The sequence below is a fragment of the Artemia franciscana genome, unplaced genomic scaffold, assembly GCF_032884065.1.
Source record: "Artemia franciscana unplaced genomic scaffold, ASM3288406v1 PGA_scaffold_131, whole genome shotgun sequence".
In the NCBI taxonomy this organism is placed as follows: domain Eukaryota; kingdom Metazoa; phylum Arthropoda; class Branchiopoda; order Anostraca; family Artemiidae; genus Artemia; species Artemia franciscana.
The window spans coordinates 809,644-836,380 of record NW_027062626.1 but is presented as its reverse complement, the minus strand read 5'-3'; the positions used below and the strand labels follow the sequence as shown (position 1 = coordinate 836,380).

The 26,737-nt window shown below is 34.4% G+C and overlaps 1 protein-coding gene and 1 long non-coding RNA gene across 3 annotated transcripts in view; one reads left to right on the top strand and one right to left on the bottom strand.

The window, feature by feature from the left end:
- LOC136041287 (uncharacterized) overlaps positions 1-4,232 on the bottom strand; it is a 45,173-nt gene extending 40,941 nt beyond the window's left edge. Inside the window, exon 1 of the long non-coding RNA XR_010620995.1 lies at positions 3,809-4,232. This is a non-coding gene — a long non-coding RNA (uncharacterized LOC136041287). The remainder of the gene's footprint in view (positions 1-3,808) is intronic.
- LOC136041285 (proclotting enzyme-like) overlaps positions 1-19,744 on the top strand; it is a 75,594-nt gene extending 55,850 nt beyond the window's left edge. For both annotated transcript variants that reach the window (XM_065725892.1, XM_065725894.1), the window contains 4 exons: positions 2,676-2,844; positions 8,096-8,337; positions 18,122-18,282; positions 19,488-19,744. In XM_065725892.1, coding sequence (XP_065581964.1) covers positions 2,676-2,844; positions 8,096-8,337; positions 18,122-18,282; positions 19,488-19,649 — 734 coding nt within the window. In that variant the 3' untranslated portion in view covers positions 19,650-19,744. The remainder of the gene's footprint in view (positions 1-2,675; positions 2,845-8,095; positions 8,338-18,121; positions 18,283-19,487) is intronic.
- Positions 19,745-26,737: the final 6,993 nt, after the last annotated feature.

Below are 26,737 nucleotides of genomic sequence, written 5' to 3'. Positions count from 1 at the left end.
ATATATATATTATATATATATATATATATATATATATATATCTTCTATATATATAAAAATAAGTTGTCTGTGTGTGGATCTGTGGATCAGGTGACGTCATGTTTGTCCGCATATGACGTCTGAATTATTTCACACTAATACAAAAGAAGAAAAAAAACTAAAAAAGGTAAAAAACTACAAAAAAAAACTAAAAAGAAAAAAAAAACTAAAAAAGCTAACAAACTAAAAAAAACTAAAAAAGGTAAAAATCTAATAACTAAAAAAAAAACTGAAAAAAATAAAAAAAAGGCAAAAACTACAAAAAAAATAAAAACTAATAAAAAAAACTAAAAAAGCTAAAAAAACTAAAAAAAACTAAAAAAAACTAAAAAAAGGTAAAAAACTAAAAAAAACTAAAAACTAAAAAAGAAAAAAACTAAAAAAAAAGGAAAAAACTGAAAAATAAAAGAGAAAAAGAAAACTAAAAAAATATGAATAAATATATATAAAAATAAGTTGTTTGTGGGTTATGTCTGTCTGTCTGTCTGTCGAGTGACGTCGTGTTTGTCCGCATATGACGTCTGAATTATTTCACACTAATACAAAAGAAGAAAAAAAAACTAAAAAAGGTAAAAACTACAAAAAAACTAAAAGAAAAAAAACTAAAAAAGCTAAAAAACCAAAAAAAAACTAAAAAAAGGTAAAAAACTAAAAACTAAAAAAAACTGAAAAAACTAAAAAAAGGCAAAAACTAAAAAAAAAAACTAAAAACTAATAAAAAAACTAAAAAAGCTAAAAAACTAAAAAAAACTAAAAAAACTAAAAAAAGGTAAAAAACAAAAAAAAAACTAAAAACTAAAAAAGAAAAAACTAAAAAAAAGGAAAAAACTGAAAAATAAGAGAAAAAGAAAACTAAAAAAATATTAATAAATATAAAAAATATAAATATAAATATAATATAAATTAGCAATCAACAAAGCACCGAGACACAAATGACGACCGGGACACAGGGAGTATAAATGACGACCAGGACATAAGTAAAAAAAAAAAACTAAAAAAACTAAAAAAACTGTCTGTCTGTCGAGTGACGTCGTGTTTGTCCGCATATGACGTCTGAATTATTTCACACTAATACAAAAGAAGAAAAAAAAACTAAAAAAGGTAAAAACTACAAAAAAAAACTAAAAAGATAAAAAACTAAAAAAGCTAAAAAACTAAAAAAAACTAAAAAAAGGTAAAAAACTAAAAACTAAAAAAAAACTGAAAAAACTAAAAAAAGGCAAAAAACTAAAAAAAAAACTAAAAACTAATAAAAAAACTAAAAAAGCTAAAAAACTAAAAAAACTAAAAAAACTAAAAAAAGGTAAAAAACAAAAAAAAACTAAAAACTAAAAAGAAAAAACTAAAAAAAAGGAAAAAACTGAAAAATAAGAGAAAAAGAAAACTAAAAAAATATTAATAAATATAAAAAATATAAATATAAATATAATATAAATTAGCAAACAACAAAGCACCGAGACACAAATGACGACCGGGACACAGGGAGTATAAATGACGACCAGGACATAAGTAAAAAAAAAAACTAAAAAAACTAAAAAAATGGTAAAAACTACAAAAAAACTAAAAACTAATAAAAAAACTAAAAAATCTAAAAATCTAAATAAACTAAAAAAGAAAAAAAGAAAAAAGGAAAAAAATAAAGAAGAAAAACAAAACTAAAAAACGAATGTATATACAGACCGGGACACCGGGATACAAATGACGACCGGGACACAGGGAATATAAATGACGACCGGGACACAGGGACACAACTACAATGGGGACGCCGGGGGGCACAGGGGGATATAAATGACGACCGGGACACCGGGACACAAGGAATATAAATGACGCCCGGGACACTCAAAGAGAAATCACAGACTGGAACACCGGGACACAAATGACGACCGGGACACAGGGAATATAAATGACGACTGGGACACAGGGACATAACTACAAAGGGGACGCCGGGGTGCACAGGGGGATATATAAATGACGATGGCGACTCAGGGAATGGTCGATTAGCAATCACCATCAACAAAGCTCAAGGGCAATCATTAGAATCATGAGGTATAGATCTGAATACGGATTGTTTTCCCATGGACCATTATATGTTGCATGTTCAAGAGTCGGTAAACCTGAAAATCTATTTATATGCACAGACAATGGGACAGCAAAGAATGTTGTATATTCGCAAGTTTTACGTAGTTAAAAACATATATATATATATATATATATATATATATATATATATATATATATATATATATATATATATATATATATATATATATATATATATATATATATATATATATATATATATATATATATATATATATATATATATATATATATATATATATCTATCTATATTCACAGGTGGGACATAGGGACACAACTACAATGGCGCGTAACTAATATGGCGCGTAACGACTTACGCGCGCGGTGGGGCTTGGGGGGGGGGCGCGAAGCGCCCCCACCAACTAGGTGTTGGGGTGGCGCGAAGCGCCACCCCAACAGCTAGTATATATATATATATATATATATATATATATATATATATATATATATTCTACTCTCGCTGTAGGGCACGAATAATCAGATAAAAATTCAGGTGTTCAGCTGAGTTTACTTAAACAGTTCATCTTAACTTCCAGGATGTGGTGTTAATTCTATACAGGCTACTCGTATCGTGGGAGGTCAACCAGCTGATCCTCAAGAATATCCTTGGATGGCTGCATTACTTCGTGACGACGATGACAATTACTGCGGAGGTGTTCTTATTACCGACAGACATATCCTGACTGCCAGTCATTGCGTTTATAAGTAAGCAGAAAACGTTTTCGTAACTTCTTAACTGTTTTCATAATTCAATGTCAAAGATTTGGTAGCTCCTCTTTTTATTCTTTTCTTTCAGTTAGCAAGAATACCTCACAAATGATGTAGGGAATTCTAAGCAGTTCGTGGTAAGGAACTGTAAGTGATGAGTGACTCAGGCTAACAGTAACCAAAACTCTAAAAGGGGAGTATTGATGACAATTAATGCATCAAATTATTTGGCTTTTTACGCTGATCCAACAATCTAGACAATTCATTAAGTTTGGAGTGTTCATCAAAAGCTATAATCCTCAGTAAACTTTAGAAAAAGGAGGTAAAGCCCCCTCCACTTCTCCAAGGCTAACAACCCCTCTGCCTTCTAAAGACAAGGTCATTTGCTATAATCGGGGTGCACGAGGGGCGACTTTGTGATTCATATATCTAGCACTTTCTGTTCGTTTTTAGTTTAAGGTGAATATCAGTTTTAGTTTATTACACTACAAGTTGATTATTGGTTTCATTTTTGATTAGATCTAATATCTGTTTCCTATAAACTTAATATCTGTTTTTTAACTACATTCGGGGTATAAAGGGAAGGACTTCCAAGTTCACATGTCTAATAATTCATGTTCGTTTTGAGTCTGAGTTGAATATCTGTTTTATTTTTGGTATGCTAAAGACATACCTTCACTCTTTACTTTTGTTAAAAAAAACAAGCTTTTTTTATTTATTCTTCGTTCGGTTTTAATTTGTTTCTGTAAATATAAAGTACTGAAGAAGAACTAGAAAAAATTCTTGAAAATAATGATTGAGTTATTTACGATTTTGCCTGATCGAAAGAACAATGAATATTGCTGACTCCAGGTGGGAGCACGGCAAGCTAAGCCTGAAAATTTCTGCGGCAGAGGTAGAGTTTTAGGAAGTGAAGCTTGACCCTCCATCCCTAAGTAGCATAGCAAATCCGTCAGCTTACCTCAACGAGGTGAAGGGGAGTAAACATCGCTTAGCTTCACACCAAGCAAGGTGATGACTAACGCGTTCCAGGGTGGTCTTGGGAAGTGGCCCTTGAAGAAATTATTGCCTAGTAAACGACACAGAATTTGCATTGGATTCTGATTAATGGGTAAATCTTCTGGGTAAAGTCTGCTTTGGTGGGCGTTTTCGGACTGAAAAATATCCTCTTAGTTTACTTATCTACCATGAATTGCCTACTCGTAGTAGCAAAATATATGTAGGCATGAATATATAAGGCGTCAGGGGTAATAGCTTTATATTGCATGTGCAAGATTTCGACTCTTGTTGGTATTAATTTAAAAAACAAACTTTTCCAAAAGACAAGTTTTTAAAGATCTCCATTAAGCCAAAACTGAGCAGAAATAAAGTCAAATAATCATCCAAGCGTCAAACTACCAACAAATCACTTCAATAAATAAATAAAACTCAAAACGAACAGAAATTACAAGAACAATATGCAAAACAATAAATAAAACTTACAATAAGCAAAAATTAACATGAGTAGGGCTGAAAACTCCCATGACTTTTCAAAACCAGAACATAATTTGCAATTTATTGGAAAAAAAATGAGCGAGGGTTGTCAGTTTAAGTGACATATACTGATATTTATTCCTACTATACACTACATATACTGATATTAAAGTTTTGATAATTTTTTACCTTTTTTTTATTTTTTATAAAGCACAAATTATATTCCGGTCTTTAAAAGACCAGGGGGGTTATCAGCCCTACTCATGTTAATGTTTACTCATTTTTGAATTTGACTGGGTTATTTATTGTAATTTCTGTTCGTTTTTAGTTTTATTTATTTATTTATAGTGATTTGTGGTAATTTTACGCTTGGAAGATTATTTGACTTTATTTCTGTTTATTTTTGGCTAACTTTAAAAATATCTCGTTTTGTGAAAAAAGTTTTCTAAATTGATTTATGTTCGTTTTTTATTAACTTAGTCTTTTTCACGGAAAAAAAAATATTTTATACCGTATCAGATTTTTCTATAAGAATCCATAGTTTGGGTTGCTATTTGTATGCTGGAGATTTTTTTTTCAACAATTTTTTATCCTGGCACAAACAATATTTTTTAATTTAATTTTATATCTGCTGAAGTTTACCTGAAAAATAAAGCTTAATATCATTCCCAAAAGATTCTATCTACGCTCTTTGACAACCTGGATACACTTGCACTCTTTTCATTTATTCATTTAGATTGTAAGAGCCGAAGTAGTAATAGCAGTAGCTCCGAAAGCTTTAACTTAATACCCCCAATCGTTTTCAATACATTGCTGAGGTAACTTATTGGCAACCATAAACACAATGCCTTTTAATTTATTTTAAAGCAACATTTAGTTTTAAAGCATAATGGGTCAATTATATATTTGAGGCGGGGGGGGGGGAAGAAAAGAATGGATGTCTCTAAATTTTAACTTGGATCCGTTAGAAAATGAATAGGCTTGAGAGGAGGGCTACTTGCCCTCCAATCTCATTTTACTCTTAAAATAGCCACCAGAACTTTTCATTTTTAATCTAATTAGCTCCTTTAAAAGTTTCAATGATATTTTTAGCTATTATAGAGTGATGCTACCCATTATATTGCTTATATGCCCTTTTGAAAACCAGCAAGCATACAGCTTTTTCGTTTAATTAGAACTCCTCCTGAGCTTTTCCTAAAAGATTCACCTTAATACTCATTAGCTACAGTAACTGTGGTGGTAGTATTAAGAAATTTACACATAGTGCCTTCTGGCTCATTCAAAATCCCCCACAACTTACCCTTAAAGGTCTAACTTAATAATATAATTTGTTCTTCAGATATTGCTTTGTCACTACTTTGAAAGTCAACATGCTCATAATTTAATTTGTTTTAGTTCAACAGAAAAAAAAATTAAGGAAACAATTCATGTCATCTAACTTCTTTTGTTAAGACAACAAAACAAAACTTTTTTTTAAAATACAAACTTCTTTAAAGTTCAAATGAAGCTCATACCTTTATAACGTTAAGGGAGACGCCAGCTCTTCCCTTATACGGCTGATTTCTCTTAGGTTTAAGTTTTGCTTCATTATTAATTTTAATTTCTATCTTTTTTAGGACTTATCTATTCATCCATAGGAGTATTTGCTATATTTATGTTTGATTGTTTATTTAGTTCTTGTTCGTTTTTGGTTTCATTTATTACTTCATAATAATTTCTGTTCGTTTATGTTCAATCACATGAATTTGTTTCTGCTCTTTCTAGGTTTTAGTATGGCTCTTGGTTTTCTTTGAAAAACCTTTTTAGGAAAGTTTTTAAAGACTAATTTTAGGAAAAAAGGCTCACTTAAAGTATTTGCTTCTCAAAATAAAACAAAATTTTCCACAACAAACAATCATTTCCGTAATAAGAGAGGACCTGTATATATATATATATATATATATATATATATATATATATATATATATATATATATATATATATATATATATATATATATATATATATATATATATATATATATATATATAATATATATATATATATATATATATATATATATATATATATATATATATATATATATATATATTATATATATATATATATATATATATATATATATATATATATATATATATATATATATATATATATATTATATATATATATATATATATATATATATATATATATATATATATATATATATATATATATATATATATATATATATATATATATATATATATATATATATATATTATATATATATATATATATATATATATATATATATATATATATATATATATATATATATATATATATATATATATATATATATATATATATATATATATATATATATATATATATATATATATATATATATATATATATATATATATACATGTATATAGTAGTATAATATAGTAAATAGTATACACAAAAGAAAACCTTCAGGGCCGTGGTAAAAAAAAACCAAAGGGAAAAACAAAGAAAACAGCATGCAAAACAATTAAAAGAATCAGCTAAACAATTAAATAAAGCGATTAAACAAAAAAAGCAACATACAAAGCACTAATATAAACATACTCATCACGGAATACCCTTCTTGTGTGCCATGTTTACACGAATAATCGCGCCAGTTTATTAATCGTAGACAGGGCAATACCGCTCCCAGGTAAAGGGTGAAGTGGGTTCTGTGTATTATTTATTTGTTTGTTAATTCCCAGGGCTGATCGTATCGAACCAATGGTCATAGTGACTTCAGAGAGGGCTCATTCTCCAGGAAATTAAATGCTCTAGTGCACTTTTTAAAAGCCAAAGTTGCTGGGAAAACAAAATCCCGTTTATAATGTTAATAAGTCAGAATTGCTGAGTCGTTCAGCAATGAACATTAATTTATATTAAACTGTCAATCCAAATTAACCTTTTCTTTTCAGTAATCTTGGCTATAATACCTGTTATTTTTTTTTAGAAGTAAAACATGTAGCTCGAAATAAAAGTTGTTTCAGTAAAGCGCAGATGACGTTTTAGTCTTTAGAGGACATAGGGGACGTTAGTCCTACTCCAGTTGTGGTCATTTATGTGCATTCTAAGTGTGACTTTGTTATTAATTGCAATTTCTGTTCCTTTTGGGTTTCATTAATTTATTGATAATGATTTTGGTTGTTTTACCATATAATTATTATTTGACTTTATTTCTTCCCATCTTTGGTTTAACCTAGCTCTTTACTTTTCTTTGAAAAACTTAATTTGCGGGAAATGTTTTCTAAAATTAATACTAATAAAAAACGCACTCCCTAACAACTTTCCTGGCGCAACTCTATGTATGTATTTTTCCAGACGAAGCAAGACCAAAAACCGAATCCTGATCATCTATATGTTGACCCAATTCTTCTAAAGCAAACCTTTGACTCTCAACCAATTACACAATAAATTGAAAAACAAAAATGCTCTCTCTCATCATATTTAAAAAAAAATTAATGCACTATATTTCTTCATTTAAAAAGTACTTCTTGAATCTCTTTTTAAACAAACAAATGTGTGCTGCCTCCCTAATGCTAGTTGGTAAAATATTCCAAATATCCGGAGCTAAATAACGGATCGTGAAGCTGGCACGTGTGGAAATACTTTCCGAGTTTTAATTTCGAATTATTCTTTTATAGAAAAAGATCAATTATTAATCATTTTAAATTAGCCAGTAGCGATTGTGCCACCTTGCATCTTTTTTTCCTATGGCGTATTTTAATATTTTATTCTATTTTAGGCAAGAACCAAACGAAATTACAGTCCGATTGGGCGAATATGACTTCGCCGACAAAAAGTCGAGTGAACGTGACTTTGCTGTTGAGCGAATTATCGTACATGAACAATATAATACAGTCAGCCAAGCTAACGACATAGCACTACTGAAGTTAGCTGAAAGTACAACTTTTGACGATGATATTTGGCCAATCTGTTTGCCGTCTCCTACTTTAAATCCAACAAACAGAATAGCAACTGTTATTGGTGAGTAGAAAGCTTAAACGGAATAAACCATTAAAGAAAAGCCTAGCGGACACTAGAAAAACCAACACAAAATAGACCAAAGTTCCTCTTAAGGATAAAATAAGTCACAGTACAATCACCTTTCCTTGATTATTCCGTCAAAAGGTCAGAATTAGTGTCGCCACCTGCAGTGGATTTTCATCTTTTTTTTCTTTTTTTTATAGTGGTCTAACTACGCGCTAAAAAGTGGCGCATTTACACTACTCTTTTTACATTTTTATTTTTACGGTTCTAACAAAAAAACATTACTATTGGGTAACTAGAATTTTAGCAGCTCTCCTGATGCAAACTATAAAATATAATTTGTTTTCATGATTCCCCCTTCCCTAAAAAAACGTATTTTTGCCCGTCGCCCCCGAAAAAAATCCTGCGTACGTACCTGATGGGAGATGATTCGGGTTATCAAAGCTTCCTGTTTAAGTTTTAATATCCAAAAAGTAATTATTCGTGAATTTTAAAGGGGTCTTCCTATGTTTTTGTTGGGCTCAGGCCCCGAACGTTTTTAGAAGTAAGTTCTAACTTAAACACCCAGATGCTGTGTATTAATAGACTAAGAGAAACATTAATGTGTATTAATAGACTTAGAGGAAGGGTTAGATATTGAGCTGGAGGTAGGATCAAAAGCAAAAGCTCAGTACACCCTGGTCTGAGTATGAAACCCCTTGCACAAATGTTGATAGTGCGAACATAAAACGGTGTTATATACATCCTGTATATAAGAAATTATGAAGCAGAATTTATGCTTCATTTTCCTCAGTGAACCCCTTAAATATCCTAAATGACCTTGAATTTTAATTAGCGACTTTGTAAAATTACATTTTTTTTTGTTATTGGACTTTTAACTTTTGCCTTGGCTTGTCTTTTGCCATTATGAGAAATATAACGCCGAACCTTTGTTTTTCACCAGAGGATGTCCTTATAAACTCGAATGTCTATTTATAGTTATTTCTTCGCTTGGAACTTTTATAAAATGTTTAACGTCAACTTTTGCCCCGGTTTGTCTTTTATCATTACGAGATACATATCCCCGAAACTTTCTTTTTTTTAAACAAAGACATGGTAAGCATTGATGACCTTATCCATGTCAAAATCTCAAATCCAACCATCATAACTATCATTTTCAGGTTTGGCTTGTTTTAATTCTCGCTGTCGCATATCTTATACCCCTATTTTTCTTTCTTCTTCATTTTGGATTTTTATTACTTCAGAAAATTTGCCAATGCACTTTGCTTTAGCTGCCCTTATTGGTCTAGTTTTACATGATGGTTCAGGTTGTAGATTTGTTAATTGTTCAGGTGATGGGACGAAAACCTCTTTTTCTTCCACAGAATTGTCATTTATACCAGTTAAATTTTCGTTTTTCAGTCTTTTCTCATTTGACGCTCCAGATTTTTGATTTTCACCCATTGTGAATTTAATTTGTTTGGGCTGTTCTCTTGATCTTATCCGTTTGATAGTTAAGGTGGTTCCAAAGAGTCATCATTTGTATTCTCATGGCTATCATTTTCAGTTTTGGCACGTTTTGATTCTCACTGTCGCTTATCTTCTTACCTCATTTTTCTGCTTTCTCATTTGCGATTTATATACTTCAGACAATTTGCCAATGTCCTTTGCTTTAGCTGCCCTTAAAACATAAAATCGCGAAGAAAGGAAGAAAATAGGAAAAAAAAACAGTCAGTGAAAAAGTAAAAAAATTATGTAAATATATCGGTCAAGACCTCCGCTTGACAGTCCTCAGTGCAGAATAAAACTGATAAAAATATAAAAAACCGAACCTTAAAACTAAACACGAAATTATAATAGGATGTGCCCTTCTTAGTAACTGTGAAAGGGTAACCCTTTCGCCTTTGACCGTTCAGTTATCCTTTCACTGTTGCTAAGAATGTTTTTTTTTATATATCAGTTTTATTCTGCACTGAGGGCGGTCAAGCGGAGGTCTTGTTCAAAATATTTGCATAATTCTTTTATACTTTTTCACTGGTTGTTTATTGTCCTCATTTTTCTTTTTTTCTTCGCGATTTTATGTTTATTATGAATAGCCAGTGTGGTCTCAGAAATTATAGGTCTAGTCTTACATGATGGTTCAGGTTGTAGGTTTGTTAATTGTTCAGATTATGGTACATAAACTTCTTTTTCTTCAAACGAATGATCATTTATAATACTTGTAAATTTTCGTTTTTGGGTCTACCTCTAGATAAGTTTTTCTTACTGATACGTCTTTCATACTAATGTCTTTTCGAAGATATTTGATTATTTAAGTAAATCCGATTTCTAGCACCGATTTTCTACTAAGCTTCAAACTTTTCGTTTTTTTAGGGTTTTGAATTGTTGTTATCCCTTGTTAAAATATATAGAAAAGTTATACATATATAGTATATGACATAATCTATATATATAAAAATAAGTTGTCTGTCTGTGGATCAGGTGACGTCATGTTTCTGTGTTGACTGACGTCATGAAATTAGTTGTCGTCATTTTTGCTATGACGGTGACGTCATTAAAGATATTTAATCATGAAGTTAGTTGTCGTCATTTTTGCTATGACGGTGACGTCATTAAAGATATTTAAGACATATATGTTCACGTAGAAATCTATTAATGTTTAAGTTTAAAATGACTGATGAACTTACAATGGCAAAAGCCGATGAAGATGCTCAAAGAGTCTATGCCAAAAAACTTGCTGCTGATAGAGAAAGTCAGAAAAGAAAGCGTGCCGAGGAATCAAAAGAACAGCAAGGAAACAGGCTTGAGGCTGATAGAGAAAGAAAGAACAGAAAGCGTGCCGAGGAATCAAAAGAACAGCAAGGAAACAGGCTTGAGGCTGATAGAGAAAGAAAGAACAGAAAGCGTGCCGAGGAACTACCAGAGCAACGCGAAAGCAGACTTGCTGCTAAAAGAGAAAGTGAAAAAAGAAGGCATGCCGAGGAATCACAAAAACAGCAAGAAATTAGGCTTGCTGCTGATAGAGAAAGTAAGAAAAGAAAGCGTGCCGAGGAATCACAAGAACAGCAAGAAATCAGGCTTGCTGCTGATAGAGAAAGTAAGAAAAGAAAGCAAGACATTTATAATACGATAATGCATTGTGTCGATAACACCGTTGGAGAAATTTTCTTTTTGGATGCGCCAGGAGGTACTGGTAAAACGTTTGTGATAAAACTGATTCTGGCATCAATTCGATCAAAAAATGATATAGCGTTGGCAATTGCGTCGTCCGGAATAGCCGCAACATTGCTGCCTGGTGGAAGAACTGCTCATTCCGCTTTGAAATTGCCTCTGAATTTGCATTCTACAGAAACTCCCACGTGCAATATTTCCAAATCATCTGGGATGGGTAAAGTATTGCAGCAATGCAAACTTATTATTTGGGATGAGTGCACAATGGCACACAAAAAATCGCTCGAGGCTCTGGATCAATGCTTGAAAGATTTGAGAGGGAAGTCGAAACCCTTTGGCAGCACATTAATATTGCTTGCGGGAGATTTCAGGCAAACATTACCTATAATACCTAGATCAACTCCTGCAGACGAAATGAATGCTTGCCTGAAAAATTCAAATTTATGGGCACACGTAAAAATATTAAAATTAACTACAAATATGCGTGTCCCATTGCAAAACGATGACTCTAGTCAAATATTTTCAGATCAATTGCTGACAATTGGAAACGGAAAGCTCCCAGTAGACTCAATTTCAGGACGTATACAACTACCTGCTCATTTCTGTAATTTAGTGACGTCCAAAAATGAATTGATTGAAAAAGTATTTCCGAATATTCTAAAAAATTATAAAAATAATAAATGGCTAAGTGAAAGAGCGATTCTCGCACCCAAAAATATAGACGTCCACGAAATCAGCAATATTGTTTTGACCGAGATTCGAGACCAGGCAGTCCTTTACAAGTCAGTCGACACAGTTTTGGAACCAAATGAAGCGGTTAATTATCCATCTGAATTTTTAAATTCCATAGATCTTTCAGGGTTTCCACCACACGTGCTACAACTAAAAATAGGCGTACCAATAATACTTTTAAGAAATATCAACCCACCAAAGCTTTGCAATGGCACGTGACTTGCCGTAAAAAAAACAATGGAAAACCTAATAGAGGCCACAATCTTGACAGGGCCTTTTGAGGGTGAGGCTGTTCTTATTCCTCGCATTCCCATGATTCCAACGGATCTGCCTTTTCAATTTAAAAGATTGCAATTCCCAATTCGATTAGCATTTGCAATCACCATTAACAAAGCTCAAGGTCAATCATTAGAAAAATGTGGTATAGATCTTAATACTGATTGTTTTTCCCATGGACAATTGTACGTTGCATGTTCGAGGGTCGGTAAACCTGACAATCTATTTATATGCAGCGACAATTGGACAGCGAAGAATGTTGTATATTCGCAAGTTTTACGCATTTAATGTGTATTGTATCTATCTATCTATCTATCTATATAAAAACGAGTTGTGTGTATGCATGTTTGTTTGTTTGTAAAAAGAGCGTTTGTATATGAGGTTATTAATAGTACATACGGCTTTGTATATGCACAGACAATGGGAAAGCCAAGAATGTTGTATATTCGCAATTTTTACGTAGTTTGAAACACATATATAAATCTATCTATATTCACAGGTGGGACACAGGGACACAACTACAATGGCGCGTAACGACTTACGCGCGCGGGGGGGCTTGGGGGGCGCAAAGCGCCCCACCAACTAGGTGTTGGGGTGGCGCGAAGCGCCACCCCAACAGCTAGTCTTCTATATATATAAAAATAAGTTGTCTGTCTGTGGATCAGGTGACGTCATGTTTCTGTGTCGACTGACGTCATGAAGTTAGTTGTCGTCATTTTTGCTACATCGGTGACGTCATTAAAGATATTTAAGACATATATGTTCACGTAGAAATCTATTAATGTTTAAGTTTACAATGACTGATGAACTTACAATGGCAAAAGCCGATGAAGATGCTCAAAGAGTCTATGCCAAAAAACTTGCTGCTGATAGAGAAAGTCAGAAAAGAAAGCGTGCCGAGGAATCAAAAGAACAGCAAGGAAACAGGCTTGAGGCTAAAGAACGCAAAACCGCGCAGTTAGATGAAGATCCACCTGGACAGCGAGAGTCAAAACATATCAAAACTGAAAATGATAACGATGATGATTGGGTTTGGGATTTTGACTTGGATAAGGTCATCAATGCCTACCAGATTTTAGTTAAAAAAACGAAGGTTCAGCGATATGTATTTCATAGTGAAGCTGAAAAATAAAGAAGAAAAAGAAAACTGAAAAAAGAAAAAATGTAAAAAACATGACGACCGGGACACAGGGAATATAAATGACGACCAGGACACGCTGAAAAATAAAGAAGAAAAAGAAAACTGAAAAAAGAAAAAACGTAAAAAACTAAAAAGAAAAAACACTCAAAGAGAAATTACAGACCGGGACACAAATGACGACCGGGACAGAGGGAAAATAAATAACGACCGGGACACTCCAAGAGAAATTACAGACTGGGATACCGGGACACAAATGACGACCGAGACACAGGGAATATAAATGACGACCAGGACACAGGTATTTAAGAATATCGTTCAAAGACAAATTTTTAATTGTAAGAAGACCGTTGAAAGAGAAATTTCTAATTGTAAAATGACTGAAGAACCTACAATGGCAACACCCGAAGAAGCTGCTCAAAACGAATGTATTCAAGCCGAAGTAGCTGAGTTGGTAAAGCGTTATGTTTCAGGTTCTAGGTCCGAGAGGCTCCAGGTTTGAACCTTGGCTTTAGCATTAATATAAAAGAAGAAAAAAACTAAAAAAGGTAAGAACTACAAAAAACTAAAAAGATAAATATATATATATATATATATATATATATATATATATATATATATATATATATATATATATATATATATATATATATATATATATATATATATATATATAAAAATAAGTTGTCTGTCTGTGTAACGATGACTCTGGTCAAACATTTTCAGATCAATTGCTCGCAATTGGAAACGGAAAGCTCCCAGTAGTGGGAAAGCCAAGAATGTTGTATATTCGCAATTTTTACGTAGTTTGAAACACATATATAAATCTATCTATATTCACAGGTGGGACACAGGGACACAACTACAATGGCGCGTAACTAATATGGCGCGTAACGACTTACTAGGTGTTGGGGTGATGTTTGGAGGAAGTCAAAAGGTTTTTTTTTTTATCTTCGAAAGTAGATTATCAAGACAATGCTGATCAAGACAACTAATGACAGTAAAACACCACCAACTAGGTGTTGGGGTGGCGCGAAGCGCCACCCCAACAGCTAGTATATATATATATATATATATATATATATATATATATATATATATATATATATATATATATATATATATATATATATATATATATATATATATATAAAATATATATGTTAAATATATATAGAAAATATATAAAATATATAGAAATACATATTTTGTAATTACCAATTTTTTGCTTTTTAATCAATTTAATGTAAACTTCCCCATGCCTGAAAATCTTCAATTTTTCCATATAAGCGTGTCAAGTGTTACAACGTCATTGCAATACTGGTGTATACAAAAATGACGTCACAGTCATGAATATTTTTTTCCAAGAATTAAGGCTCTTAAGGAATTTTCTCAAACCTCTGACCTATCTAGATCGCTTTTTTTAGGCCAGAATATCCAAGGATACAAATCTTCCCGAAAAAATATGAAGCCGTTAAAAAAAAAGTACACAATTATTACTCACTTACAGAGATGGCATAGAAGTTAATTGAATTTTTCGTTAAATATGAAGTCTATTTCTGCAAAAATTGTTTATGATTTCAACCCTTTATTTCCTAGCACTGCATAGTAAACGGGCTCACACAATTCTTTCAATTTTACTAAGTACTAGCAGCGAAGCCTGTCAGACTACAAGTTTAAAAAACAAGAGCTAAGAGCTTCGGTTTTGTTTCTTTCTGGTATTTACCCTATTTATCATAAAAAAGATATCAATTCAATTCGTTCTTATTATTTCCGGTTTTCCCGTTTTCTATTGTAGCTGCCTACATGGTATAGGAATAGGAGCCTCATATCTGTTTACAGTTTCCCGGATATTGGGTCATACGCAGCATCAAAGAATCAGTAGATTGCTTTAAAAGGAAAATCGGAGGCTTAATGCCGGTCGGGATTTAAAATAAGAGCTCTGAGTCACCAGGTCCTTCTAAATATCAAAATTCATTAAGATCACCGATCACCCACTCGTAAGTTGAAAATACCTCAATTTTTCTTATTTTTCCTCTCCCGTAAGCCCCCAGATGGTCAAATCGGGGAAAACGACTTTATCAAGTCAATTTGTGCAGCTCCCTGACACGCCTACCAATTTTTCATCGTCCTAGCATGTCCAGAAGCACCAAATTCACCAAAGTACTGAACCCCCCACCTAACTCCACCAAAGAGAGCGGATCCAGTCCGGTTACGTCTATCACGACATTTAGGACATTTGAAAGCGTTTTCTAAGATATCCGGTTTCCCCTCCAACTGCCCCCAATGTCAAAAGATCTAGTCGGGATTTGAAATAAGAGCTCTGAGACATGAGTTCCTTCTAAATATCAAATTCCATTAAGATCCGGTCACCCGTTCTTAAGTAAAATATCTCAATTTTTCTGATTTTTCCTAATTAACAACCTCCAGCTCCCTCAAAGAGAACGGATCCGTACCAATTATGTCAATCTCGTATCTATAACTTGTGCTTATTTTTCCCATCAAGTTTCATCCCGATCTCTCCATTCTAAGGGTTTTCCAATATTTCCCGTTTCTAAGATTTCTATTTCCCCCTCCAACCCTCTATGTCCTCGGATCCGATTCGAATTGAAAATGAAGCATGTGAGACATAAGATTCTTCTATATATTAAGTTTCATTAAGATCCGATCACCCATTCGTAATATACCTCGATTTTCACGTTTTCCGAGAATTCCGGTTTCCTCTCCAACTCCCTTCAGTGTCACCGGATCTGGTCGAGATTTAAAATGAGAGTTCTAAAGCACAAGATTTTTCTAGATATCAAATTTCATTAAGATTTGATCACCCGTTCGCAAGTTACAAATACCTCATTTTTTTAATTTTTCCGAATTACCCCCCCCCCAACTCCACCAAAGAGAACGGATCTGGTCCGGTTATGTCAGTCACCTATCTTGGACTTGTGCTTATTCTTTCCACCAAGTTTCATCCTGATCTCTCCGCTTTAAGTGTTTTCCAAGATTTCCCCCCCCCCTGATGACACTGGATCCGGTCGAGATTTTAAATAAGAGATCCGAGTTTCGAGGTCCTTCTAAATATGAAATTTCATTAATATACGATCACTCTTTCGTCAGTCAAAAATACCTCTTTTTTCTAATTTTTTAGAATTAACCCTCCCCCCAACTCTTCCAAAGAGAGCAGATCTGTTCTGAATATGTCAGCCCCGTATCTAGGACTTGTGCTTATTTTTCCAACCAAGTTTCATCCCGATCCCTCCACTCTAAGCGTTTTCCAAGATTTTAGGTTCCGCCCCTCCCCCCAATGTCACCAGATCCGGTCGGGATTTAAAGTAAGAGCTCTGAGACACGATATCGTTCTAAACATCAAGTTTCATTAAGATCCGATCACCCCTTCGTAAGTTAAAAATACCTCATTTTTTATTTTTTCAGAATGAACTCTCCTCCCCCAACTCCCCCAAAGAGAATGGATCCGTTCCAGTTATTACAATCACGTATCTAGGACTTGTGCTTATTTTTCCCACCAAGTTTCATCCCGATCCCTCAACTCTAAGCGTTTTTCGAGATTTAGGTTCCCCCCTCAATTCCCCCCAATGTCACCGGATGCAGTCGGGATTTAAAATAAGAGCTCTGAGACACGATATTCTTCCAAATTTCAAATTTCATTAAGATCCAATCACTCCTTCGTAAGTTAAAATCTCATTTTCTCTATTTTTTCCGAATTAACCGACCCCCCACTCCACTCAGATGGTCAAATCGCAAAAACGACTATTTCTATTTTAATTTGGTCCGGTACCTGATACGCCTGCCAAATTTCATGATCCTAGATTACCTGGAAGTGCCTGAAGTAGCAAAAACGGGGACAGACAGACCGACAGAATTTGCGATCGCTATATGTCACTTGGTTAATACCAAGTGCCATAAAAAACTATTGCCTGTACTCTTTTTTCAAGGTTGAAGAAAATTACCCCCACAAAATGAAATTCGAAGTCAGATTGACCCCCTTCCAAAAAACTGACCCTGAAAGTTTCATCTTCATCTTCCAGCTATGAGTAAAAACAAGGTAGATTTGCACTTACAAAAACTACAACTTTGAAAATACTCATTTACGAAAAGAAAAGACTCATCCGTCCCCTTTAATTGAATTCTTAGTCCATTTGCAAAAGTAAAGTCTTTATTTTTTTGCTCTGCAAATGAAACTTCTACTCAAAAAGATTATGTTCCCTGAATTTTACTTTTATCGACTCAAAATTGCCCAACGCCGAGCTCAAACCCGCAACCCCTGAGATTTGGAGTTGGAGCCTCTATATTCTGGGTTAGCCGGACTTGTTAGCCTGATTTATATATTTCCAACATACATATATAAAGAAATAACGGGTTTCCACTTCTCTAAAATAACACAGATTTACTAGTTATATAGGTAAATTGCTCCATTTTTTTTTCAGAAAGATGCAAACAAGGCAAATGACTTAAATGTATTTTTTTTTCTAGGATGGGGAACGACCAGTTATGCAGGTGCAACAAGTGAAATACTCCAGGAAGTGAACGTTCCTGTTTGGCGAATCAATGATTGTAAAAAACGATATACTCAGCCAATTACTGACTTACAAATTTGCGCTGGCTATAAAGAAGGAGGAAAGGATTCATGTCAGGTATTTAAGACTCTATGCTAACAATTGAGGAATCAAATCAAAGATTAATGTCTATATTTCTTTGGATCCAATCTGAAATTTTCCGTAAGCTAACAGATTATTTAGTCTTTAAAGTAATATTTTAGAGTATTAAGGGCAAGGTTAGATTGTAGAACACAGACTAATTAAACGAAATATGCATAAATACAACTCCTGGGCTATTATGACAAAAGTGGTTCCTTTATCTTTGGTCCAGTCTAAAGCAGAAGAAAAAATAATAAAAAAATCTTTATGATTAACTTGATGACAGTTGGTGATGACACTAGATGAGGTTGGTAGTTTTTTGAAGAAACGACCTAGAGTTTCTTCTGCCATTATATTTCCCATGCTCTTCAGGGTCAGCAGAGTTTAGGGCAAATCAATAAGACTGGAAACTAAAATCTAGTTTCCTGCGAAAAGACGAAAAGCCTCGAATTCATAAACATGAATATTTAAATTCTGGCAAGAAAAGCATCACAACAAATATAAAAGCAGATGGTAAATTGTATTCTACCTTCACGTTTATAAGTTTTTATGTCAAAGAAGAATATATTTTAACGTTCAAATTAAGCGAGGGCGGGCACGGGCCAGTGGATGAGCAAATGAACTTCTTGCTAACAATTAGCCCAATTGTAGTATATTTCAGGCAACTAGATATGTCACAAGAGGGCAATAGGGCTCATGTTCTTTACTTAGAATGGATAAATCTTCCGAATACGAGTTTCATGAAATCATGACTTAAGAATAAGCCAAGTTAGGAACTGCGTTGACAGGACAAAATCATCATACAGCTAAAGAAGATGAAAGCAAATATTACCAAATTCCATGCTCTCAATAAAAGAGGGAGCCAAAGTTTCTTCGATATTTATAATAGAAAATACACATAGAAACTTGCATAAAATCCTTCCTACGTTAAAATATAGCAATGGCCTAACCTCATCCTGAATGAGCTTTATATTGATGAGTTTTACTGGTCTTGATCTAATTTTAAAACTGGACGATAAGTTATGTCTGAAATAATAAAAACAAGAAAGTCATTTCGATTTTTTGGGACTCTTATAACAGGTGATGAACCAGGGTCAATACAATCTAATACGAAGGCGTAAAAAATGGTAAATTAGAGTGTGATCTGAAATCTGCTTGTTAATGACAAAAATGCACTTCCTAAATATTCCTTTTTCTTCTAGGGTGATTCCGGTGGCCCATTGATGCTGCGTATGAACAGCGGTCGGTGGTCAGTAATTGGTGTTGTATCCTGGGGGATAAGATGTGCGGAGAAAAATTCTCCAGGTGTTTATACTAAAGTCTCGTCTTATTTAGATTGGATTAAACAGAAAGCAACCCTGTGAAATTACCAGTGATTTTATGTTTTTGGTTGTCTTTTTTGCATTATGTGCCACTTTTGTTTACTGAATATATGGCTATATTAAATTAATTTCTTTAATGTTTGCAACAATAGATTGATTTTTAAGCAATAGCCCATTAGTGGTTTACACAGGACCTACAGTCTCAAAGTACCAAAGCCAGTGAAAATGAAATTTGATTGGAAATGGTTCAGTGGAAACTTACACAAATATGCATGTCTTAGGAAATAAGGAAAAACCGAGAATTCAATTTTTGATCAAAAGACCTCCATATACGGTGATTCAATTTTGGTAGTAGCGGGCCCCAAATTTAAAAGCAGAAACAGGAGTGAAAAATCAGTAAAAAAAAATAAGCGAAAATATATGGTACCAAATAGTTAAAGAAGGTGAAGCTTTTCTTTAAATGAGTGGTTGTCTTTGGGAATCTAACAGCTTCGGAATCAAAAGTTTTTAAATTTAACTAATTGATTTCACTTATTTATTTTCACTGTTCAACATGGCAACACTGACAAAAATGTAATAGTGTCCTAAAAAATCCATAATTAAAAAAAAAAGGAAAACCATAGGAAATTGCGGTTTTCAGGTATAAATACGCCTAAGATAGGTCCCAGGCCAAAAATGTGTTTATTTTGATGTCCTTGGCGCTTTAAGGACAACCCGAGTGCGCGGAAGATCCTTTTTGAAAGTCTTTACTGGTCTGGGGGATGAATCAGGTCTGATTTAAAGCATAGGAAAAAGCACAGGAAAGGCAATTGGAGACCATGGAATCAAATGGGGAGGAAGAACGCTCCTGGACTTAGATTATGCTGATGATTTAAGCATATTAGATGAAAGTGTGAGCAAAATGAATGAATTTTTAGAGGTTTTACGAGTTCAGGGTGCTAAAATAGGCTTGAAAATTAATGTTAAGAAGACTAAGTCACTAAGGTTAGGAATAAGTGAAGATGAACAGGTGACCTTAGGTAACGAAAAGATTGATCAGGTTGGGAGCTTCAGTTACCTTGGTAGTATTATTAGTAAAGATGGTGGGAGCAGTGAAGATGTTAAAAGTAGAATAGCTAAAGCTCATGGTGTTTTTTCACAGTTAAAAAAAAGTTTGGAAGAATAGAAAGATAAGCCTACAAACCAAGATTAGAATATTGGAAGCTACAGTGATGACAGTGGTCAAATATGGCTCTGAAGCATGGACACTCCGAAAAGCAGATGAAAATTTACTAGATGTTTTCCAGAGAAATTGCCTACGGATTGTTCTGGGTACCCGGCTGACTGACCGTATTTCAAACAGTAGGTTGTACGAAAAGTGTGGTTCAATCCCGCTTTCTGGGGCTATAATGAAAGAAAGGTTGAGATGGGTAGGCCACGTTCTACGGATGAAGGATGACAGATTACCGAAGATTGTCCTTTTTGGCCAACCGTCTGGGGCTACACGGAAAGCAGGTCGTCCTTGTCTGGGTTGGGAGGATGTCATAAATAAGGATTTAAAGGAAATGGGAACTTCCTGGGAGGGTGTAAAGAGGGAGGCTTTAAATAGATTAGGTTGGAGGAGGAGCGTGCGTAGCTGTGTTGGCCTCAGGCGGCTTGGTGCTGCAGTGAGTTATTAGTAGTAGTAGTAGTAGTAGTAGTATTTGAAGGTTCACAACCAACGGCAAACCCCAGAAAAATATGCCTTAAAAATCCAAATATCCAACAATTATAGATGACCATTACATTTTTAGATATGTCTCTTGATCTCCAATCAAAAGAATGCGGAAACCTTGGATGATTGTTTTTAGCAGGCCCCTCCCTCATCCAATGAACATTTTTATTTCTAAAGTCTCCAAATGCTATGTTTTTTGTATAGTTTTTGGCAACATAAATTCATACCAACGATACCCAACTGTAACCGCGAAACTAATGGCGATGCAAAAAAATATATCTCTCCGCGAAGAAACACAACAATGAAAAATTATTGTACCGTACGTATGTGACCATTTAATATCAGAAGCATCGCAATAGCACTGTCCGTGTATATAACCATAAGCTTTCGATGTATTTTCCTTAGGAAGCTTAGTATAGAAAGCTGGGTCGTAGAAACTTTGGAGGGAGCACATTCGATTAGAAATTGAAAGTCCTAAAGCCATTTTTGAGAGATGAAAGTTGCGGGAGGGCAACAAACTAACTTCCCGTACATTTTTTTTTGCTACTTGACCAACTGCAACCTCCCAAGACATCCGGTCAAAATTTTGAGATGGCAATCTTGTTCTAAAGAGTCGAAAAAGTCCAATAAATAGGCCTCCAGACATGAAATTACTCCCATAGCCCATTGGACAAGAGCCGTAAATAGTGCAAATTGCCAAATGTTTAAACATAGGTTTTATAATGAAAAAAGGAAGCTTGTCTGATGTTGGGAGTGCGATTAGCTCTAAAATTTTTGGGATAGTTTTCTAGGCCAAAAGAACCAAATATTTTGTAGTGGAAGGGAGAACCTAGAATGGATCAAAGATCTATTTGTCCCTGATTACCTTGAAACTTACTTCCGTAAATCGCTGGTTCAAGAGAATCCTTACATACAAAGAATAAATTCCAGGCATCCCCTAAACTACGTAATACAGCCAATGTTCACAAACAAGTTTTAGCACAATTTCTTAAAGATCGTTCGCAAGACGAAGATTCCCAGAGCTTCACAAGAGTAGAATATAGGTATTTTCGAAGGCCACACTGCCCTCTCATGACATACGAATAACAATTCAATAGAGACAAATTCTTTTACTTGACCGTGAAACAACAAAATAATCTCTGGATTTTTTGATACCATGGACGTAAGGATAGAATATAGAAACGACAGTATACCTGAGTAAACGATGCCACGTGCACCTGAGTTTTCAGATTCTCTGCAATGTCTCTGGAACGGTTCTAGAGGGATCAAGTTGAATTAGGGGGATCACAGCAGCGTATCTGCACTATCTCGGATATGTCAAGTTTGAACTTTCAAAGTTTTTTTGGGGAAGGGGAGTGTAAACTTCGAACTTTAACTTGGGATAGGGAGCAGAGAAGGGCTGACCAAACTATACGTCAAAACAGCCTAGAAGTTTTGACACTTAAAGCTCCTGTGGGACAAGGATGTGGGACAAGGTTCACGGTGAAGTAATAATGTAAATCGAAGGACACAATATTTACCCAGGCTAACAAAATGGTATTTGCATGTATCAGAAATGTCTCCAGAACGGCATGGGATTTAAAAATTTCGGAGGGAATCGGAGAGCCATGTGAACCTCAAATTTTGACTTGGGGGAGGGAGATAAAGATAAATCAAAACTTTGTACATTTCCAAGTTATCACAACAGCATATCTGTAGCACCTCGAGATTGGCTAGGGAGATTGAACGGAAAGTTTGAGAACTTTGGGAGAAAGGATGGGGACGAGGTGATTTCAAATTGTGATTTTTAAGGGGGAGTGGGTGAAGGGGTCAATTTTTTGCCTTACCCCCCCCCCCCTAAGAGATTTGCCACATAAGCCTCTGTGGCACTTCGATCCCATTCCTAATATATTGCAGATAGCGTTTTTCGAAAACTTTGGCATACATAACGATTTAACCCTTTCGAAACTGGCGGGATTCACAGGCCATGGCTCAACAAAAGCTGGTTTCACACCTCAGGGTAAAAATAGCAAAATTTTATAAATACTGTCGGATATACCATTCAGAGACGATTAGATTGATATGCCATTTTCCTGTAAAAATTGGATACATATTACGCGACAGGGTCGGTGAGTTCGTCATACATAAGAAAGTTAACACGAAAATATCTTTATTTTTACGTTATGCGTTTTGGCTGTTCTGATAACGGTAGATAAACGCGATTTTTTTTTTTCCTAATTTTATAAGCACTGATTTGCAGTTCGGGTTATATGAAACTTGGCTATTCCTCTTAGGTTCGGGATAATAGGGCTACTATTCGCTGGGATACGGAGGTCCCGTTAGTCAGTATTAGTAAGCTACTCATTTCTTTATCATTTATTATCCTTATTATAGTGTACATTATTACCCGATTTTTTTGGCGTGTATACAAGAAAGACAAGTAGACTCTTTACGCATATATCTTTTTTAGAATATTTATAATATTTTTTCAGAATATTAAGAAGAAGATAGCCCAAGGAGATCTTTCAACTTTAATAGACGAATTGCCATCTGACTATGAGTCTGACTCCGACTTACAGTCAGATTGCGAGCTCTCTGGTGATATAGGTGTCTTGCTTCAGTCTGACCTCAACACTGGAATGATGGATGAACTTTAAATAGTGGAAAGTACTTTTGAAGAATGAGAAAGTAAGATAGCGTTACCTAATTCAAGCTTAATCACAAACAGTCGAGCACAAAGCATACCACTGCCCATTCCACTCACAATGAAAGCTGTTAGATCTTCAACTGGCACTTCTACTTCTTCAATTGTCGCGTAAACTGCAAACAGAAATTTTTCTTTCGATATGCTTGTACACAAATGAAAAAAAAAAGAATTTTGGTAGCCCCAACCATGGAAGCGTTTTAGAAAGAAAGTAGCCTTTTTGATGATTGAAGCACGTTAACTGTTTTCATCCTTCGGTTGTGGGACATGAAGTAACTAGAACATATTGTTGACCAAACTAACCTTTACTCCCTGAAAAATATGGATAAATTAGACTCCTACAAGACCTTCAAGCACCTAACCATGCCTGAACTCTTGGGTTCCTTAGGCATCAACATGATCATGTCATACAAGATATGAAACTGTACTGGGAGATCTCTGACGATGCGCAGGTTCCAGCCATCTGTAGGAGCATGACTAGATACATATTCTGCCAAATCCGACAATTTATCCATCTCAACTACAACCATGCAATACCCAAAGGGGCGTCAGGACAAGTTTTACAAGATTTGACCATTGATCGAAAAGCTGAACATACAGATAGGAGGTGTTTGGATAGAGACAGAGGCTCTATAAATTGACAAGAATATGATATTATTCCAGTGTGGATCCATTATGGATCCATTATGAAGCAATACCGCCCTATGAAGCTGATAAAGCAAGGACATAAAATATCGTGCATTGTCTGTATGTCTGGCTACATTTAAAGATTTGACGTCTATCGGAAAAAAGAAAGAGTAAGTATATTTAGAGGCACATTTTCAATTGGGAGAGAGAGTAGTTGTTAAATTAACTGTCGAACTAATATCCAAACTCTACGTGGTGTACTTTGACGATGACATTACTTGAATTGAGTTACTATGCTACTTAAAAGAAATAGGTATTCGTACGTATGGGACAATAAGCAAAACAAGGAAGCATTATCCTATGCTTATAGAGGACAAGAAAATGCAGAGAGGGGATTCAGATTGGCAATTTTTTTTAGCGAGACTGGTGCTAAGAATGGAAGAGACAATAAAAGCGTTTTTTTTTTTCGTGTCTACTTGGCATTTGACTGGGCAGACCATTGTTAGGAAGAACAAGGACGAAAGCAAATCGACCACATCTTGTCCAAAAAGGGTTAGCGACTATGACGCATCGAGTCGATCATGTTAACATGTTGTGTGGTATTTATGGGTACAATTGGAAGTGCTAAACGTGGTGGCATTGCCTGTTCATTTGTCTCTTGGATACAACCATCACAAACGTTTATACTTCTTATAAAGTAATGAAGCCAGAAAGGGCAAGAATTTCACTGATAGAGTTTAGAAAGAAGTTAGTCAGAGGCCTAATTCAGTTAACTGTGAAGCTACCTAAGGAGACACCCTCATCCCGAAGCTCAGGCAGTTACTGATAAAAATCTAATATAGTTACTTATGAAGCTACCTATGGAGACGATAAGAAGACACCCTCGTCCCGAAGCTTAAATAGTTATTGATAAAAATCAGAACCTGAAAAGAATGAAGGTAAATTTCAGTGTGCCTGATGATGTTTGCCAAGGGAATGTTGGAATACATTTAGCTGAACACTCCAGATCTTGCTGTGAAGTCCCCACAAGTAAAAAGAAGGAGTCTCGTCCAAACAGTTATTGCTGATCTAGTGGTGTTTTTCCCTACTGCAACAACGAAAAAACTACTTTCTTCAGTGTCAGAAAAACAAAAGTGAAAAAGGTCCGAATAAGTATTAGTTTTATGTGACAAGTTGGTGTAAAAGTCTCATTATTTTAATATAGTAGTAGTTTTTGGCAAAGGTGTATTTGATAGCTAACAGACTGACGGAATATGGAGATACCATTTCGTAGTAAGAATGGCAAGAATTAAGTGTTTAGAAAAATACCTGAAAATCACAGGAAATTAGCGTGAATGAGTTTCCAATGAAAAAAAATTGTCAGCTAGAAATAAATACCTCCCTGAAAGGATGAGTCAGAAAGGACAGAAAGAACTTTTGAAATGATTCAAACTTGAATAGAGGAGTCGGATGCACGCTTTTCTTCATGTCCACCTAGACAAACTGAAAATCAGAAGCATTGGTGGCAATCAATGCATTTGTAGCTGCCCATAAAGCGTCTATACATCCGACACTGCGTTTGAACAAATTATGAAAAACAAGACTTGTCCATGAAAGATCTATCTAAAGGATGCATTTAAAGCTTAAGACGAGCACAAACAAAATTTGCATTGGAAACGTAAAACTAAAATGAACATTGAGGCAAGGCTCAAGACATACATAAATTTTCACAAAGGTCCCTTAAATTTCCTAAACGGCCAGATGGCAATCTGTGCTTTATATGGACATTTTGTGTTTCTTTTCTTTTTAGAGTTTTCTTTCATCAATGAGTGAAACTTTCAACTGAACCAATTTATTTAGCATTCAGTAAGAAGCAAAACAACGCCGTAGCCTTTGGGGGTGGCAACAAAACTTTTAAGTAAACAGTTTTTCACACCGAACACATGAGACACGGTCAGTTAAACACGGTCTAGTTTAACTGACTTAAAGAGATTTTCTTTACTTTTCCTTCCTTTTCAATTCACAACTTTAAAATGCACGTAAAAACCAACTAGCTAAAGTCTTGAGCGTAAGTAATGTAGCTCTCAGAAGGGAAGTTTTGGTCCCAAGTTTGCTGGACCAGTAGTGTGGAATTCTTTACCAATGAGT